The sequence below is a fragment of the Anser brachyrhynchus genome (assembly GCF_964034855.1).
Source record: "Anser brachyrhynchus genome assembly, chromosome: 5".
Classification (NCBI taxonomy): domain Eukaryota; kingdom Metazoa; phylum Chordata; class Aves; order Anseriformes; family Anatidae; genus Anser; species Anser brachyrhynchus.
Genome location: NC_137699.1, coordinates 28,814,181 through 28,833,321, shown reverse-complemented (window position 1 = coordinate 28,833,321; position 19,141 = coordinate 28,814,181). Strand labels below are relative to the sequence as shown.

The following is a 19,141-nucleotide window of genomic DNA, read 5'->3' as shown; positions in this document are numbered from 1 at the left end:
CAATCAAGATTACAGGAAAAGCAACCACGTCTGGGTTTTCCCTTCTTCTTGTTCAAAATGAGGAATATGGATTTGCCTCCCTCTGGACTCTGTACTTGTCGTTACTGGGCCAGGAGTTGCTACCTGGGAAGTCATCCTGAAATTTCTGAAGTTGTGTGGGAACCAAAGAAGAGCTGTGGTGCTTTGCTTCGCCCTCCAGCCCGCACATATTTGGTCAGTGCCTTGCCTGACGGGCAAGCAGCTCTCCTGGGTGAGGACCAAGTGCCTCCTCAGCATGCAGGAAGGTCCAAGGCTCTGCTGCTGTATTTGATCTGTAGGGACATGTGGTTTTGAACTTCGACAGAACCAAAGCCACACTTTGCCAGAGCTATTTGTACAGAAAATTGCTTTATTGTTTCAATTAAAAAAAAAAAAAAATGCAGCCAGGCATTTAATGGCTCCTGTCTGCAGCCACTCTGTGTAATTCACTTCCCACTTTAAGGTTTGAATTCTCCTTTTCCTTTTTAAGCATGGGGACAAAAAGGGAGCGTTAATGTCCCTAATGTTAATATATGTATCTTTATGGCCTATTTTAAATAAGAATAACCAGGCTTTTGATGGAGAAGGGTCATAAATATTCCTTGTGTGAGTGGAGATGCTAACAGTGGGAAGGAATGCACATCCACAGGAATCTATCTAAGTTGGCTGCTAGCAGAAGTGTTAATGAACTAACTGATTTAAACGTTACTTAGTTATCCCCATTTCTATTTTTCCCAAGAACTCATAGTCAGGGTATTCTTCCATCCTCATAATACCCCGAGAGCTAATTGCCATAGTCAAAAAGGGAACTGAGGGAACCAGATTTCAAAGGTGTTTGGTACCTAGAGACAGAGACTGGGGCTTACATGTCTAAGCTGCACTGAAATCAGGAGTCAGGGCCAATGCCCTTTTGAATTCCAATTAGGCACTTTGCTGGCATTTTTAAGTGCCTCAATGCCTACAGTACCCCTCCCTAGATGACTTGTATGAAGTGTGTGTCACAGCCCTGCGTGAAAAAAGTGCATGCAGAAGGTAGATGACATCCACAGGGTACAGAAACGTGACATCTTTTTTAATTGATAGTTTGGGGAGGTGATAATGAGATAGAAAGGATGTCTTCTCAATATGCAGTTCTGCCTTGACAGGGCCCTTGGCGAACAGCTAGTTGCGAGCTGGATGTTCCCCCAGCACTCCTGTGCTCTGCTGCAGCAGCTCGGAGCAGGGTTCAGTCCCCTGTTCAGAAACATACTGCTCAGATTATGGGCAGCTGTCAGATCACAATGCTGTCAGAGGTGCAGTATACCCTTCCTAGTGACGGGAAGGAGCAGAAAGGAGAAAAAATATGTAAGAAAAAGGGGAAACAACTCCTAAAATAGATTTTTATATTTTTTTAGGGTTTGCATGTGGTTTTTTTTTTCTTTAATAAAGCAGAAGAAAATTCATAAGAAATTTATGGTCTGATTTCAATCCTACTGATACTCACGGGAATCCCTTTAGTGAATACTGGACCAAGTCCAAGAAAAACAGGTTATTCCCTTAACTTCTATTTATCAGAGGCTGTGTCCTTCTGCATTCAATCTTGTTAGATTTGCCAGTAGATTTAATGTGAGTCTCATCAGCAGTGGTCCTGGACAAGAAACTGTGGTCAGCTGCCTCTTAACTCTGAGCCTGTCTTCCCAGAAGAGTGGTGGTACCTTAGGATGTCAGGGCTACATGACAGGCAGTTGATGCTGGTCCAGAGCATCATGGTAGGATCTCCTACAGTAAGACCTAACTTAGAGGTATGTGAGGTCTCTCTATAATGCACTAAACTGCTCCACCAGCTGGTGTTTTTAGCACACCAAAACCAAAACAGCTCAATAAAATGGTTTCTGTGTGAACAGTTCAATGAAAATACCTAAGTTTGGTTGTGGTCAAAAATGCAAATTAAAAACCCTTTGGGCTATACAAAGAACAGACCAGCAAATTGTCTTGTGTTACCAGGACCAGAACAAAGCCAGGCACTTGGAAGCAAGCTCTCCCCCAGCCTGGGAGACGTGATGAGAGGAAGCAGGTTCCAGTCCTGCCTCTGCCAAAGAGTTTCCGGGTGCTCTTTTTAACGTGTTGTTGCTAAATCTGTGCACCTGCAACAAAAGAGGTCAATGAGAAAACCTGGCTCTTGTTTCAGTGCCCTAGGGACACAGGAATGCTTTTGGGGAGTTTTGCACTTGCATCACTCTACATCCGTGCTGTCCTCAGTAAATGTGTTTGAGTTCACAAAACCAAGAGGTTTGAGCCAGGAGCACTTGTGCTGCTTGTAAGGACATCGCTTCTATACAGAGCAGGCTCCTCTCTGCTCTTTGGAGAGCAAGACTGAACGGAAGAGGTGGTGTGAACGGTCAGTGAGTTTGGGCTTGAAATTAAGCCTGAACCTGGTGTTATCCATATACAAGTCTATCAGCACTTGGGAATTCAGACTGAAGTTTATGTCTAAAATAATTCCACACATATTAAGAGGTTGGAAATATGATTTGGGGATAACTCACTGACCACCCTTTCTTTCCCTGCCCTGCCTCTCTGCTCTGTGACTATGACTAGGATCTCATAGGGCGTGTGGGCCCAGCCTAGACTGAATTTGTCTGTGGGGACATAGGTTTGTTTTTTAAGCCGTGGCTGCTCCTGGTGAGGTGGGGTTAGCCCTCACACATCCCACCATTTCTCCGTCCTTTGGTGACGTTGGTCCTCTGTACAAGGAGCAGAGTGGGAGCATGTGGTGTGTGAACAGAGATTTCTGCTGAGGCACGTGCAAGTGGTGTGCCCCCAAAAGGGAATGGGAGCTGCACCTTCCGCCCTCTTGGGCCATGAAGAACGACCACCTCTGAGGTCTCAGGAAGCTGAAAGCTGCTCCAGATCCGCCCTTACGCGAGAAGAAAACACACCCCTGCTCCTCTCTACATGTGGCTGCAGGTTCCTTGCCACAGCCTGAACCAGCCCTCCCTGATGATGTGTGGCCCTTAGGTGGTGCGACACCGCGCTTCTTGGGAGCCCAGCTGCCCACAACAGGCTTCCTCTGCTCACTTACTGCTGGGTGCTGCCCCGGTGAAGCAGCCTCCTGCCAGCTGCAAATCCAGCATGGCCCCGTGTCCTCCAAAATGAAGATTTCGTTCAACAGTTTTGTGACTCTGTTACACAGCTCTGTTGTAAGCTTCCCACTATCTGCCTCAAGCAGCTCATCTCAGTGATTCCTCCCATGCTAATCTCTGTGATCTGTGGCATGCATACAGCATCGACTGGAACAGAACCTCCCCTCTGCTGCGCCGTATTTGCCAGAACAGGCATAACTCAAGATAACCGGATTTGAAACAATCAGAGCAGGAAGCAGCAATAACTGGCCTGGAGGGAAGGCAGGGAGTTGCCCATAGACAGTTTTTCAGAAGGGTGCCCAATTTGTGATATCCGATCTCTTTCTGTGCTCCTTTAGCCCAGGTACAAAGGTAGGATGTAAGTCTTGCAGGAATTATCTTCACCCTCACTCCCTGGCTTCTGAGCGAGTGAGTTTAGATCTGCACCATCTTTTTCTTACGGCAGCGTTTCGCACGTGGTGACATGCGCAGAGACCTACATATGTGCGTGATGAAGACCTCCAGAGCCACATCTGCTTCAGACATGACACTGATGTCACCACCGCCGATGCAGATCTCTCTGTGGGAATGGTCAAGGCGGAGGACGGTGATGTTACTTTCTCCATGGAGCACACGGACCTCAAGGCTGGCTCTGGTACCGCTGACGCTTCCGCGGGCAGCACCCCGCAGCCCGTACGCAGCAGTGAGCCGGCCCTCTGCCCACCAGCGCCTTCATACCACGCGGGTCAGAGCGGGCCGAGGCAGGTCCTGGGCAGGCGCTCTCGCTGTCGAGCCGGCAGCTTAGTCACGGCGCTCTCCAGACAGCCATGTAAACATCACCCACAGTCCCCCGCAGCTGCCCTCCCCACCGGCCTCTGCTGCAGCCCTGTCCCTCTGCGCCCCGTGCCAAGGGTCACAAGCTGGGACCAACATTCGGGTGCCAAACGCAGCCCGTGGCTTTGAGCAGCCAGTCTGCTAGAGGTCGTCACACGCCTCCTTAAGCAAACAGGGATCCACGCCAGTTGATAAATCATTTACGAGGAGAAGTCAGAAGCAAAGAACTAGATTAACCAGGTCACTGGGTGTCCTGAGGGAATGACGTGTCAGTGGAGCTGAAACAGCAGATCCCACAGTTGCAATCTGCTGCCTTCTTCTGTCCTGACAGCAATTCATGGAAATCCCTGGAACTAGACACTAGTGATGGAAAAACCCATTAGCTCATCCAAGTCAGCTCGCTAGTTAAAGCAGTCACTCCCATTCTACATTTTTGGCAGAGTTAAAATGTCTCAAGAGAGGGGATTTCCACCAGTTCCTTCTCAAGGGGAAATTATTCCACCTATCAGGAAGACTGCCCTGAGTGGTGCTATTTTTGTAAAACAGAAGTAACTCCAAAGCCCAAGAGAAAAAAACAAAAGATTCTGATGCAGAAACACAGGCAGCGATGTTTTTCTGCCCCAACAGACATGTGCCATGCATGGCACACCTCCAAATGGAAACGCTGTGGGCACACGTGTGTGTTTATATATATATCCACCTAGGTGTGTTTATGTGTGTGTATACACACGTCCTCCCTCTGTCCAAAGGGTGGTTATGACCTTGTGCCTCCTTGTATAATCGATGTGTTGTATTGTGATCTCACACCTAGTTTAGACTTATGTAATGCCACTGACATCAAGGCAAAGAAAATTGCTAAATTAACTCTGAGGAGGGAACAGACGCGTGGAAAACGGGAGGCATCAGCTGGGTGCACACTTCCCATCCAAGCCTGGGGAGCGGGCACGTCGCCTCGCCGGGCCTCGGCTCCCCGAGCTGTGCCTCGAGGAGAGCGACCACCCTCACCGTGGCTAACTACATTGCTGCTCAAAGCACTCGGGCCTGCGGTGATGGGAAAGGTGTTGCAATGCAGAGCAGCGCTGTGGAGGTTGTCAGCAGAGGCTATGGAGATTTTTGCAGCCAAGCTTTTCAGCACCTGGGAAGCACTTTGGGACAGTGGGGAAATAAATTAGCTGTGCAATGGCGTTTAAAGCCTTATCATTAGTTTCAGAGCTAATTCTGCATTCAGATGAATGGGCGTAGCACACATTGCTGAGCTAGAACTTGTAGAGATAGGGCGGATCGCTCTCTGTTCCCATTCAGAAAGCTTTCGGCCAGCAGAGCTCTAACTTGCAGTCTTGGTGGCTTAGGTCTGGAGCAGAGATCTGCGGCTAGGGTAGGTACAATGGCAATATTAGCAGCAAACAAACCCCATGTTATCCAGGGCCCTGATTACCATTGCAACGGGGTGTTGGCTATATGCATCTTACGAGAAGAAGGCGGGGTGCTGCCTGGGCGTTTGTCCTGAATTTGTAACTCCTTCTCAGCTAGTTGTTTTATTTGTCTCTCACAGTCTCACAGCTGGCACAGCTGTCTTCCCCATCTGGAACTCCTGAAACTCAGGCACTGTTTTGCAACATTGCCAGGACCCGACTGCCATGTACCCGTCAGTTATATTAAGGCTGCCCTCACGAGCACGCTGTGCGTTCTTGCGTTATTGTAGGGAGCTCATGAAGGCTGCTCTGAGCATCCCTGGCTTTGGGCTGGGCCTTCTGCTTTGCGGGGTTTATACCTTGTTCGTTTAACACAAAACACAGTGAAGTGCAAAAAAGTCCTGTGAGGACTGACATGGGGTGTGGAAAAAGATCTAACCAAAAAGGCGTAGGTCAAATTCTGGGCCTTGGCCGGGTCCCTTTAATTGCTGTCAAGTACCAGTGCCAGTTGACCTACTAAGCCCCTTGCCCCTTGCACTGTGGAGGGATAAGAGCGGGTGAAGCCCAGTAATAGTTTAACTATGAGATTAACTCTCTGCCAGTTCCACAACAGAGGACGAAAGGTGCTGACTCCGGGCGCTTCCACACGCCAGCCCACGCTCTCCCGCCACCCCTCACGCTGCTGGCCTGCCTTCCCCACAGCCTGAAACTCCAGCCTGACCCTCGGCAAGGACAGGAAACCTGAGCCTGCTGTGACTCTGCAGCCAGGTCTCTGGCAGAGTTTACGCGGTGCTTGCTCCCTAAAGGAGGGCCAGAGGAAGAGGAAGAGCCATCTTGCTCTCGATGCTTAAGACACCTCTCCATTTCCCTACTCCTGTAAGGTCCCACTGCTCCCCACAACCACACACCATGGTAGGAAGAGATGCAGGGAGGCCCTGGAGCAGCCTAGGCACTCACGTGCACGCCCTTCGTGCTCCTGAGTCTGCTGAGACCCTGGTCTCTCATACCTTACAATCCGTGGGGGTTTGGCCATTCCTCTCAACATGTGCAGGACCAGGACTCCAGACTGGCCCAAAGTCCCCAGACATCAAAGAAGATCTTTCTGCAGACTTCACTGTGGCAATGGAAACCAGTTTTGCACGTGGCAAGGCAGAAGGCGGCTAAACTGCAGTTTAATTAGGATGACCTGCCACAAAGGTTCTGTTTAAAAGAAGGGAATACCAAGGGTTTTACTTAAAAATACACAGATTTGTACAGTGAACTTCAACCTCCCCTCCGGTATTGTGAAGCTGGTCACAGGCACATCCTATCCGGGCCTGAGAAGCAGACAGACAGACAGACCTGCGTCAGAAAGTGGAACCGACTGATCTGACTCGCCCGCGCCGAGCTGAGGATGAGTGAAACCATGCGCCGTGCAGACAGTGTGGAAAGCAAGCGGAGGTGATAAGGAGTGGGGGTTTTCGTTGTTGTTGTTGTTCTTGATGCCGTGTGGGAGAGGAAAACGATATTGGCGAGGATCGTAAACAGCAATAGTTGCCACCAAATAGTGGTAATGTACGGCCCTGAATTTTCAGCCACAAATGGGCACCAAGTGCCTGTCACCTGAGTGCTTGCATTGAGGAAAGCTTGATTTTCCAACAAGCACCCAGCGCTCCAAAATAGCCAGCATCACCTGCGAACGTGGGCTCTGATCCTTATCTGCTGACCATGTGCCGTGAGAGCCGTTTCCACCTGAGAAGCAAACACTTTCCTTCCATTGCCTCACCGAGCCACGTTTCCTCTCGCAGTCATTCACACCGGGGCTGTGTGGGGCCGAGTTAACCTAGGACAGCAGCGAAGGGGGGACAGGGACAGGCATGGGGACAGCCCTGCCCAGCACGCAGATCGTTTGCAGATCCTTGCGGCGTGGTGGGATTGACCAACACCTCGGCACAGGGCGTGTGCGTGCGTGTGATGTGGTTGCGGAGTGCACGGTCACCAGTGTTCAGCTGCCTACCCGTGTTCTGCGAGTGGCCTTGCGTTAGTTTCAGGCGTAATAACATCATGATATCATAATAATATATCACACTGTGATGACACCAGCCCATGGAGTAAGCCACAGCGATCTGATCTCATTCTGCAAACGTTGAGATGAGCATTACTGCTTCTCAGGACAGGTGGGTGGCAGGTAGATGGGGCTGGCACTACCTACATTGCCAGCCCTGGGTGGGAACGTGACCTCCTGGGTTATGCTCGACTCCTCAGCTCCTGATCTGCCTCAGCTGCGGCTGGTGAGTCACTGCACCTATCTGAACTCACTTCTTCCATCTGTGAAATGGTGACAATAACATTCCCTCACCTTATGGGGGGAGGGAAGGGAGCGTGTGCAAGAATGAATAAATGTTTACAAAGCACCTTGGGAGCAGTGTGCAGGCTGGCTCTGACGCTGCTGTTCGGAGGAACCGGCGCTAACGCTCTCCACATTGTTCCTTCCAGGCTGGGTTGCACCGTGCTGTGAGCATGCAGCATGAGGTGTCCTCAAGTAAACACTCCCCTCAGAGTCAACAGTCTTGAATGAGAGCAAATGAGATAATGCCTCAGGAGAGAAACAGAAGTGAAGTTACTCTCAGTGAAGACTCAGTGTGTTACCAGTAATTTCAATAAATTCCGTCAAAGGAACAGCAGAGTAACCTTTAAAAGAAAAAAGAATAAAGTAGAAAAACAAACGAGCTGTGACCATTTTTTTTAAGTGGTACCATGGTCTTAGGTTTCACTTCCCAAATGGGAAACAGAACAGAGAAGTGAATCCCCTTGAAATAAAAGTGAAGTTAATAACGGGACGCCTTTAGCTGCTCGCCACATCCTGTGTATGCTGATCGCTCTGTTTATAGCTGGCAGGAGCCCTTCTAGACTCTTCTCTACCAATTTAACTCTTTGCTGAGCCCAGCTGCACTTCGTCAGCAGCCAGGAAAAGTCCTCCCCGCCAGAGCCACGCTGCTGTCAGCACAGTCCTGCACCCTCCCCGCCTGCACACGGGCACGCGGCTGCCAGCACGGCGCCGTCCCTCGCGTGGCCCAGGGTGCTCAGCCACGGCCACGCGCATGGGTGGCTGCGGTAACCCCTCGGCGTCCTGCTCACGTGTTCAGTGGTGCTTGTTCATGCGCACACACGCTCTTCATAGGCTACTGCGTGTGCTCACAAGTGCACACGCACACAGGAGCCTTTTGCTTTCTCCGGTACTGAAGAGAGATGGATAATCAAGCACTGCACCAACGTGCTTGGCAAGCCGTATGCAGCGCAGCTGTGAGGCAGACTTATCCCACTGCACCGTCACTGCAACAGCTCTTCTTCCTGGGATGAGCTTTGTGGCTGGGGGTTCAACTGCTTCAGGAAACGTGGCTTAAACTGGCATATTAGTTCACACGCACAGCTCTTTTTATTGGCCTGGTTTATTCTGGACACTTTGCTTTTGGTGCACTGCTGGTTCTTGCTGCTGCTTCTTGTCGTTCTGCGCACAGTGTTGGAGGTGAACGTGGGACCCTCTGTTTGTTAACAGACTTGCTCTTTTGAACAGTTTCACCAGACAACGTTTTGCCATTCACCACCCCCACACCTGGTCCTCAAAGGGTTTTCACTATTTCAGCAGCACTTAGAAATTCTGGTTTGCATTTTGGAACAGCTGCATTAGCAACAGACACAGTCATATCCACCACAGCATGAGTCTGTGGGTTTTCGATCCATCAGTGATACTAAAGGTGACAGACTGGTCATCTTTGAGCCATGCATCTTGAACGCATCTGAATTTGGGAAGAACCACACCACTCCACCCAGCATCCTGTTACAGTTCTGGTGGGTCAACCAGCTGCAAAATTCAGAAACAACTGGTGGATACAGCGTCTCAGCTATAAGGGCTAGAGGTGCACACACTGGAGGGCAGTGAATTTTGGAGTTTGTTTAATTATTATTTTTAATATGCCTAACAATGGGGAAACATGAATCATCTCTGTAGGCCTGAAGATTGCAATTGACCATCGACAGGCAAACTACAGCAAGAAACAAAGAAGGTTGTGGATGTGCTGTTATTGCAGAGTGGTGCAAGTTGGAAGGACACTTTCATTGAGAAATTTTATTTCCAGGTAATTTCAGTCCTGTCTGCTGGGCTGGCAGGGAGAATGGTCATGGCAGACACAAAGACACCAGTTACTGCAGAAATTATATCATGTGGATGCTTGTCTGCTAAGAAATGCCAGTACTGTTGGCAGAACTTCCATTTCACAGGGGAGGTCAGGTAGCCATCGAAGAGCCTCAGCCGCCTGCTGCTGGGAATCACTGCTGGAAGTATTATCCATCTGGACTGGTGCTTGCAGCAGAGATGAAAGAGAAAACCTGACCTGCTTTTCTCTTGGAGCCCCCTGAGGGTGGTAACAGACTTCTGATTAAGCTCTATATTAAGCTCTGCAGAGCTGTGGGCTGGGATTTTGACATTTCCCAAGTAGTACTAGACGGCCAACATCCTCTTCTTTGCAGAACAGCTAATCCCAGACATTTAAGAGTTGGGTTCCGAAATACTGTCAGTATCCTAAACAATATCATTTTAAAAATTTGAAAACCAGTAATGTTGGATTCAATATCTGTTTGTCTTTTGACTCTTCAGCCTTTGGGCTCAACTCTACAGAGCTTTCATGTTCTTCTCTGCAATAGCCAGCAGGAAAAGCATGTTTTTAACTGAAAACTGATTCCCCTATAATCACATGATTTATGGAGCAGAGTCTTAAAGAACAAAAAAGTAGCAGCAAGTAGGAGCAGTAGCCAGTAACTGATGCTTTGTGTTTGTGCAACACACCTTATCCCCTTACAGAAAGCAAAGGGTGAGCACAGAGGAAGCACTCTGCCATCAGCAACATCCAGGGCACTGTGCCATGGAGCTGCGCATCGCAGCATCCAGAGATCAAAGGCAGCTCAGACACCAGGCCCAATGTCTCTCCTCTTGCGAGGAGCATGATCAGCTCTTCTTTAATGACGAGGCCTTGCTTTCATTCCTCCACCAAAGGTCTGCCTCTCCACGGACACATGGGGTTGGGGGCAGAGAGACGCCCTGCTTGAAACACGACAGGCACCATCCAGCAAGCTATCTCCCCTCCTGGTCCCTCCATGGAGTGTGTGGCAAAGCTCGCACGTCTCTGAGGCTGCCACATGTAGCTGCGGGGCGTTTCTTCCTCTCCAGTTTCTCCACAAAGCCTTCTGTATGCAAGAAAGCTCGGAAACTCTGAAGCCACCCCAGGCTGTCTTTCCGCACGGAGGGCTTGGATGCCTTTGCTCTGTGTCACCTCTCAGCATTTGGTCCCCAAACTTCGGTCTCGGAGGCTGTGCAGCTCTGTACTGACTTCACAAAAACAAACAAAAGGCCTGGTAGCATGTAGGTCATTCTAGTGAATTATTTACAAACACACCCCCCTTCTGTTTCTTACTGCGTGGGGCTTGGTGTTACCACACCCTGCCAGGAACTGTGCTTGTCCCCAGCAGAGCCGTTCCCGCTCCGGGGCGGCCAGACACCACCGCTGAGCAGGCTTCGGGTGCGCGGGCCGGGCCTCGCCAGCCGCTGCCCCGGGCTGGATGTTGCCCACAAGGCAGCTGCATCCGGCCTCTGCAAAAGTGGGTCTCGGCAATCCAGCCGGAGCAGGTATGCTGCTACGGGTGGGTTGGCACGCCGAGCCAGGTTCAGGCCAGGTACGGGCTTATCGGCAGATCGCATCCCGTCTGGAAGGGTACTGCGAGGCAGGCTGTTGGCAAAGCACTCAGTTCCCTTGCAACTATTTTTAAAATCACCTTTACACCTTTCTCTTCCCCTTGATGACACAAATAAAATGCAAGCATGAGCCGGTTGTTACCAAAGGGAACCATTGTTTTGTAGCCCTCTGCTTTGCTGTTGCAAGTGAAATAATATCTATCTCCCTTCACCAGAAAGAGCCCCCTACCCAGCTCTGCCTTTGATCCTGTTGCTGCTCGTCCATGCTGCTTTTGGTGGGCTTTTGATCTGCCTCAGCGGGGCTGCTCTTAGGGAGCTGCTTTAGGTCCTGCTGCTATGGCCCTTCAAAGCAGGCAAGCAGACAGGGACTGCGATGTGTGACCAGGCTCTGCGACGACTATTCATCATGCTAATCCAGGCTCCAGATCTTTTCTGAGCAGTGCTTGAACAGCCACGGCCCATGCCACTGGTGACCCCTACGAGCTAACGTCTAATTCAGAGCAAGAGGCTTGCCCAATTTCTTCTGAAACGGCTTGTTTTGGCTTCTGTGTAAGCTGAACTTTCTCCATCATTGTGGTTTGGTTTCCTAGTTTAGTTAGAAGCTTCTGGAGTGCCTCCCAGCTCTGCCTAGCCATGCCTGAATTTACAATAAATAATGCTCCACTGGCAGCTAATGTTGTTGCCTTGTTAGTCCTCTTCCCCCGTTTGTGTTTTGAAATGGCATTGAGGGCTGCCTTCATCCCCACCACACGTGGCCCCACCACCCCCACCCCAGCAAGCTTTTTTTACCCTGGTGGCCACTTACTTCTCATGGATTCCCCCCCCCTCCTATCAGCTCTGACCCACTTTTTAATCCATGACGGGACATTTCATCCCATGGCTGCCAAGTATATTTCACTCTTGGAAGAGCCTTTATCAAAAAACCTTTTGAAGCCTGTATTTACAATGGTCCCTACTTCTTCCTGACCAGCTTTTTCAGAAGCCCAAAGAAGTCAACTGACTAGAGGGGCATGATTTAGACTCACAAAAAAATGCGTTCATTTATTATCACCGTATCCTTCCCACTTACTTTGGATGCTGCTTTTGCTCAGCAGTTCTGTTTTTCCTGTTTCTGTTTTGCTCCCCCACAGGGCAGAGTTCAGACGTGGGGCAAGGCAGTTTCTGGGACGTGCCTTCGCTCCTGCTGCAGCCCCCACTGCCGTCTCCCACCCTGGTGCACGCCAGCTCAGAGCCAGACGCTTTGCACAACCTCCTGTCCATGCATCACTCCCTCCTCCGTGGTCTCTGTTTGCCCAGAAGCCCTGTGTTATGTACAGTCCGGCCTTTCTAAAAAATGCAGCTGCTCCCGGCTGGGGGGCAGGAGTGAGGACGTCAGGGCTCTTCCCTTCCCACAGTGGGGAGCAGCAGCGGGGCTGGTGATGGAGATGAGGGATGCTGGACCCATAGCTGTGCCAACATGCACTGTGTTTTCTTTGGGAAAAAACTCAGGTAGGTCATAGGGCCAGGCACAGCAAAACCCCATCACCAATATGGGTGGCTATGGGTGGAGCACAAGTCTCAGAAGTGGAGGGGTCAGAGTGTCCCTGGGATGGAGGTGGGCTGATCGGGGCAGTGCAATTGCCTGAGCTAAGTGCCAGGCACTGCACATATGGATTGGGGTCTAGAGGTAGTTTGGCTTCCCAACCTACCTGCGAAATGCTACAAAGGGCTCTGAGAGGCTCCCAAAAGTGTTGTGGAAGCACAAGAGGCTGAGCAGGTTTCTCGCACCATCTGCAGGAGACCGCAACGGGAATTTCACCGCTGGCTTCCGGAGCAGCAGAGCTGGGCAAGCACATGATACCTCCAAAATCCAAGTTCAAATGTATAAATTTACCATATCTAACACCTCCCTGAAATCCAAACAGACTCGATTACATTCTCTCTCATTCTCTTAATGAATCAGTAATTATATTGAAGAACACTATTATTTGTTTGGCATGACCTATATAAACCCGACCTGTGGAGTGCATAGTTGGTGCAGTGCCAGTGCTCTGTGCCCTGTGTATTATTACCTTATAAACATAACCATTGTTTGAATTTCAGATCAAAACAAACCGAGCCACGTTGCTTGTCAGTTATTAGATATCTTTTTCCCAAATGCTCACCCAGACCGTATTACAATAACAATAATTATTATTACATACTTCCTTATTATATGTTTGTGCAGAGGTAGCACATTTGCCTTTTTCCCACACATTAGTAGCTTCTCCTGACTCTTATGATTCACTCCTGCTTATTTCTCAATGTCCATGAGCACTCTTTGCACTCCCAGCTGCATTTCGTCAAGACCTGCAGATTTACACAGAGATTCCCCATCCCGCATTGCACCAGTCCACAAAGGTTGCAACCGGTGCCGGGGCTTTGCTCCGTGAAGGAGTATACAAACACGTAGCAAGACTTGGACCCTGCCCCCAAGAGCTTTATAAATATTTAACTTGGTCTGATAACGTGATAGGGGCTGATAATGTGATTTGGACACACTAAGACCCAGCCCAGACATGGAACCTCTGAGGGAAATTTGATGGGGGGTCTCAGACAGCACACCGCAATGGTGCCCAGAGCCACTGCTGCGGCCTGGCTGCGGGGTGGGATCCGCCTTGCTGAACTTGGGGCATCCCGAAATTAGCTGTCAAGTTCTAAGCAAGTTGCCCATCTGCCTTTACAGTCGCAGAAGAGAAGTGGGCACTCAGCTCCAGAGTGAGTCAGCCCTTCTCAAGATAAATGCTGAAGATAGTCGAAGTGAATCACACAGTAGAGGTGCCTATTTGTCTCCATTGACTATGCAAGAAGCCTGTCCAACTAATTAGGTTTAGACACCTAACTTTTAGGCACCTAAACTCGGGAGAGAGGAAACCCAGCCTCATGGAGGTCCTTTGTTCCAGGCGGGACAAAGGAGACAATGGGAGGCTCCCTGGAAATGCCCTCCCAGATGTGGGTCTGACCACAGCCCTGTGGACGAATCTGCAGCACCTGACCTCTTCTGCGTCTTCTCTGTTCAGCTCCTGGGGGCACGGCCGGGCGCTCCAGCAGTACCCAGCTGGCAGAGATGAAAGCACATTCCCCGCTGTGGTCTGGATGAGGCAACGGTCTTGTGGGAAAAGATGTAATAGTGGAACCGAAGGCGGTATCATAATGTGTTCACAGAAGTCGGGAGGAGCAAAAATGAGAAAAAAAGAAAAGGAGGCTTAACCCTCGATTCCTGCCTGGTGCTAAAAGTATGTTTTGATGGGATGGGATGGGATGGGATAGGCAGGGAAGCAAGCTGCCTCCCCGATGGAAATATCTCACTGAGCTGTGAAATGTGTGGAGTACAACCAGTGTGTTTGAAAACAAGGCTGTGACAAGTTCCACCGTGAAGGGGCAAAGTGGTATTTTTCAGAGGTTTATAACTGGGCCTATTGGAGGAAAACTGCTGCCAGCACAGCAAGCAGCGCATTTTGACACCAGCACTGCATGGCGAGATCCTAGGGGCTCTCAAAGAGGTTTTGACCTTCTCCTTAAAATAAATAAATAAATAAATAATAATGTGAAAGCATTTAGTCCTAGCACATTCTTTCAGGGGAGAAAAAATCATGGAAACATTCCACCAGTTGACGTCTGCTGAATAAATCAGCAGCCAGCTCCAGCTGGAAACTGGCACAGGCGACCAGGAGTGGCTGTGCTGCTGCATTATCACGCTGGTGCGTACAAGCTTGCAAGCATGGAAGCAGGATTTGAAAACAATCCCGAATTTGTGCTGTTTTCTGCGATCTACGCCTTCCCATTTCCAGGATCACTTCTGCTTCATGCACTAACCACCCTATTGATACAAAGGGCAATTGCCAGTTCGATTTGCAGCAGGTGTCGGCTGCTTTTTTTTCCCCGGACACTGCCAACAGCCTCTCTCAAGCTTCCGGCACTCCCCTTGATCTGAACGCCAAAGCGCTCGGAGAGAGCCGGTGTCTCTGCCCCGGCAGGCCGGGCCTGCAGACGAGGTGGGGCTGCAGCGCGCTGCGAGACGCAGTGTGCCACCACCAGACCCACGGCTGGGACGCGGGGGGCAGTGGGACAGGGGCTGACCCCAGCACCTTCACCAGCCACCACCAGGCAGCACCAGTCCGAGTCGTGCTTTTTTCTTCCAACCCCTCAAACCTGCCCTCTTCTGCACCCGTCTGCGCCCCAGCCCCACGGAGCTTGGCACCAGCCTGGCTGCAGCCGCGGGGCCCAGAGGTGGTCGTGGCAGGCAGCAAAACACCAGCATGGGCTTGATGTGCATTAACCACATTGAAATTATAGCTTGGATCCACTAAGTTCAGCCAATTTCCTTATCCCGCGTCTGCTGAGAGGACACCTCTGCTTTTTCCACTGCAGTACCTTGTCAGTGCCACCAGCGCTAAACTCGTGACCCTTTCTCAAGAGGCCACACGCTACCTCCACCTCCTGTCTTTTCCTCCCCTCACACCCAAACAGTAGCCCGGTACCTGAGCCACTGAGGGAGAGAAAGCCCTCCTTACGAACAACCAAATCAGATCCCAACCCCCCCTACTAATTAGCAAAGAAGTCCTGTAATTGAGCTCATCCTAGATGGTCTTTAAGTCATTCACAGGTGTAAAGTCAGAAGGATTAAGGGCTCATAATATTTGCCTGGCGCTGTTGCTACCAATTCCAGCAAAAATAATGGAGCTAGCTTCTTGGGTTTCACGCCACCACAAAACACACACATGCACACACTCCCTATTTTACGGATGTTTACAAACGCGAGCAGCCAGGAATCTCGCTCCGGTTGCTTCCCACCACCCTAGCACACTTGCCTGTATCGCTGCGTGTCTGCTGTCCCACCAGGCAGCTGGTCGTGTCCCCTCTGCTTGGCAGCAGGAGGAGGCCACGCTCCCCCAGGTGCCGGCAGCCCTGGCAGAGGGCGTCCCTACACCCTGTGGTTTCCAGCTCCGGCCATTCACACCTCCCAGTGGCAACCCGGAGATGTTCCACAGGCGGAGCACAAGGCTAAAATAAAAGGAAGGATTAAAAAGTTAGGGGCAGGCGACAAAGGGCAGGTGCAGAATAGCCACGCTGACATCCGCCTGCTCCACCTTAAAGGCCACAGCGTCTGGAAGGTGCCTGGAGTTGACACAGCCTGCGGGCAGCAGAAGAAAGGCACTGCTGCACCTCCACCTCCAGAGGCACGGCCAACAAAAATAGCACCTGACCCAAAAGATACGAACCGCCACTGCAGAAGGCTTCGGCTCCTCTTGCACTCCCAGCAGAAATAAGGGTGGGAGGTTTGTCCAGCCCCTAGCCTCCCCGCACTGGAGGAAGACACGTCAGCTGTAGAAGACACGTCCACATGCCCCTGGCCCCCACAGTAGAGGGGAAACCCCTCACCCCTACAAAACTCCCTTTTTGTGCGATGGAAGCACTTCCCTTTCCTAGCTTGAGACCTCAGAAAGAGGCCAAGGCGGGAACAAACCAAACCAAACCAAGCCTTGTTTTCAACCATTCCGGCTTTCCTGTACTTGTGCTGTTTTTCAGTAACCCCTGCTTGGCTCAGGCCCCCAAGCTTCCTACTGGTGCGTGGCTCCAGGTGAAGGCATGTGGAGGCATCTCAAGGCAGCAATATTCTCCTGTAGCTACGGGAGCTGTAACATCACCAGACGGACCTGTGGCAAAGCTGGCGCTTGCGTTCAGTTTACACGCGGTGCCCCACATAACCTCTTATTACCCCGAGGGGGAGTTCAGCCGGGTGAGGAGCACAGCCACCCCGTGGGACTCTTCTCCAGCTTCTAGCAGAGGCCGGAGTGGGAAGCTGAGCCCAGCGGCCCAGGCACAAGATAGCGCTGACCTCTACTTCCCAGTGTCAAACTCCTCCTGCCCAGCCTGGACACCTCCACGCTGCACAGCGAGAGCCAAGCGCGTGAGGCCTACCTCCAGCCAGCGCAGTGTACGCAGCTCCACCTGCACGGGTGGGAGCGTTGGCTGCTCCAGTGAGGCCTCCTCCTGATGTCCTCAGGCCCATGAAAAGCAGAAGATGACGGGAAAAGGTCTGGCTGGCTGCAGCAGCCCCATACGCTGCTGGGAGGTAAAGAGGCTCGGTGTGCGGGAGCAAGGGTTCGGGTCAGCCCCTGCTAGCTCCTGAGGGGCTCCTGCAAAGCTCCTCACACAACTCATGCTCCAGAGGAGTCCATCAGGGTTGGTAGTCCATTACAGAGCGCAAGGACAGGGCAGGACTATGTAAAAATAACCATATCGGGTCAGATCGGGTCTGTTTTAGCCTTCCTCTTACCTCCAAAAACAGCCAATGCTCAGGGGAAAATGCAGGGGAATGACAGAGCAGTACGTCACTGGGCACTGTCCAGCGACACACAGTTCAGGTCTGCCTTTGGCTTTAGTAAACCTCCAGGGACTTTTCCTCCATAAATTTGTCAAATTGCTTTTCTGACCCCATTTATACTTTTGACCTCCACAGCATCATGTGCCAATGAGCCCACAGTTTCGTGCACGCGCTGTTTGAAAAAGTACTTCTTTAAACCTCCCGGCTTGTCGTCTCATTTGCAGTCCCCTAGTCCGTTCCCCATTTTCAGGCCGTTCTGGCATATGCCAGCTCCAATTTTGGAAAGCAGTTTCTAACTGCTCTGCTGGATGCGTGCATGGACCAGGAACCTTATCTGTGCGTATTCTGAGACAAGTTTAGCATCTGCTTGCATCAGAACTGGGGAGCAAGAATGCTACAGATGCTGCTCCTGTGCTGAAGAGGGACTTGGGACAGGCTCAGAAGCCCTGGACATTTATTGCCGTTCCCTGGGCCCAGCGGTAGTGTCCCAGCTGGAACATGCCCCACACAAGGTGGCTAATGAGCATGGCATGCATTCATTCACTTTTTCAGTAACCTCCTTTAATAATTTACTTTCATTTATTCATTTACCTATCTTTATTCATTTCCATCTATCAAAGTTCTTGCGAGGCTCTGGCAGAAGGTGCAAGGCTCTGATTTTTCATTCCTCCAGTCGGTGTGAATTCATGCCCACACAAATTCCCACTTTGGCCTGGAGGGCTCTGACTTTTAGCCACGAGGTGGGGCGAGCAGCTAAATTCCTGCTCCGAGCATGTGCGCGCTGAATGCAAAGCAGACCACCACGGAGTCAGGTTTTGACAAGCTAAATCACTGGAAAAAAAATTCCTTCTCGGCTTCAGCGTTCGCTGCTCGATGCGTGGAAATGCGCGACCTCAAACCCCAAGTTTCCAAAACATACGCGCGCGTGGGGCGAGCGAATAATGCACAATTCAGCACAAGAGGGAGCAGGGAGGAAGCCGAGAAAAAGAAAAAAACAAAAACGGCTCAGAGCAACTCAGTAGTGAAATAGTTATCTCGGCCGGCTTTCTCGGTAACTCTTGGAAAGTCCCCGAAATGACGTTTCTAACCTAACAATTAAAATGGGTTTAATTATAGAGAGGCTCGGAGCCCTGGGAACAAGCACCATCTACAGAATCAGTAAACAACTGCAGAAAATAATAGACTGGTCTCTCCCCGGTTACTCCTCGCTTCTGGCCAAGGCGAAAGAAAAGAAACTAGAAAGAGAAGGAAATTCGAGGAACCTGATTGCTCTCCCTAAGTAAATAAAAAAAAAAAAAAAAGGAAAGAAAGAAAGAAAGAAATCTGGAATAGCCGGAGCCCGTGGGCGTTCCTCTCCTTGGTTGTTTTGGCCGTTCTCGAAGAGCAAAGGAGGGGAAAAAGCTCAGCCGCCAGTTCAAAGTCCGGCTCCTGAGACTCTAAAGCAAACAGCGGAGGAAGCGGCTGAGCTGCTTCAAGTTCTCAAGGCGCTGCCCGCTCGGCTTCGCGCCCTGCTGGGTCCCTGCGGGGGCTGGGAGGGACCCTCGGCAAGGGGACCCCGGCAAGGGGCCCCTCGCCCCCCCGGCCCCTCGCCCGCCTTGGAGGGCAGCCGCCGTGCCGCTGAGGCACCCTGGTATCAGGAAGCCTTGAGACGTTTTGGTTTTTTTACACCGAAACTGCCCCCGTCCTCCCCCCCCCCCCCCCCCGC

The 19,141-nt window shown here is 51.0% G+C and overlaps 1 protein-coding gene across 1 annotated transcript; it reads right to left on the bottom strand.

The window, feature by feature from the left end:
- Positions 1–1,383: 1,383 nt before the first annotated feature.
- On the bottom strand, positions 1,384–17,809 carry LOC308196566 (uncharacterized protein; the record flags this gene model as incomplete). Its single annotated transcript, XM_080595703.1, has 6 exons — positions 1,384–10,727; positions 12,779–12,930; positions 14,105–14,217; positions 15,920–16,112; positions 17,031–17,110; positions 17,734–17,809. 6 exons carry the CDS (start codon positions 17,807–17,809, stop codon positions 10,358–10,360), a joined length of 984 nt encoding a protein of 327 aa, XP_080451829.1. The 3' UTR covers positions 1,384–10,357.
- Positions 17,810–19,141: the final 1,332 nt, after the last annotated feature.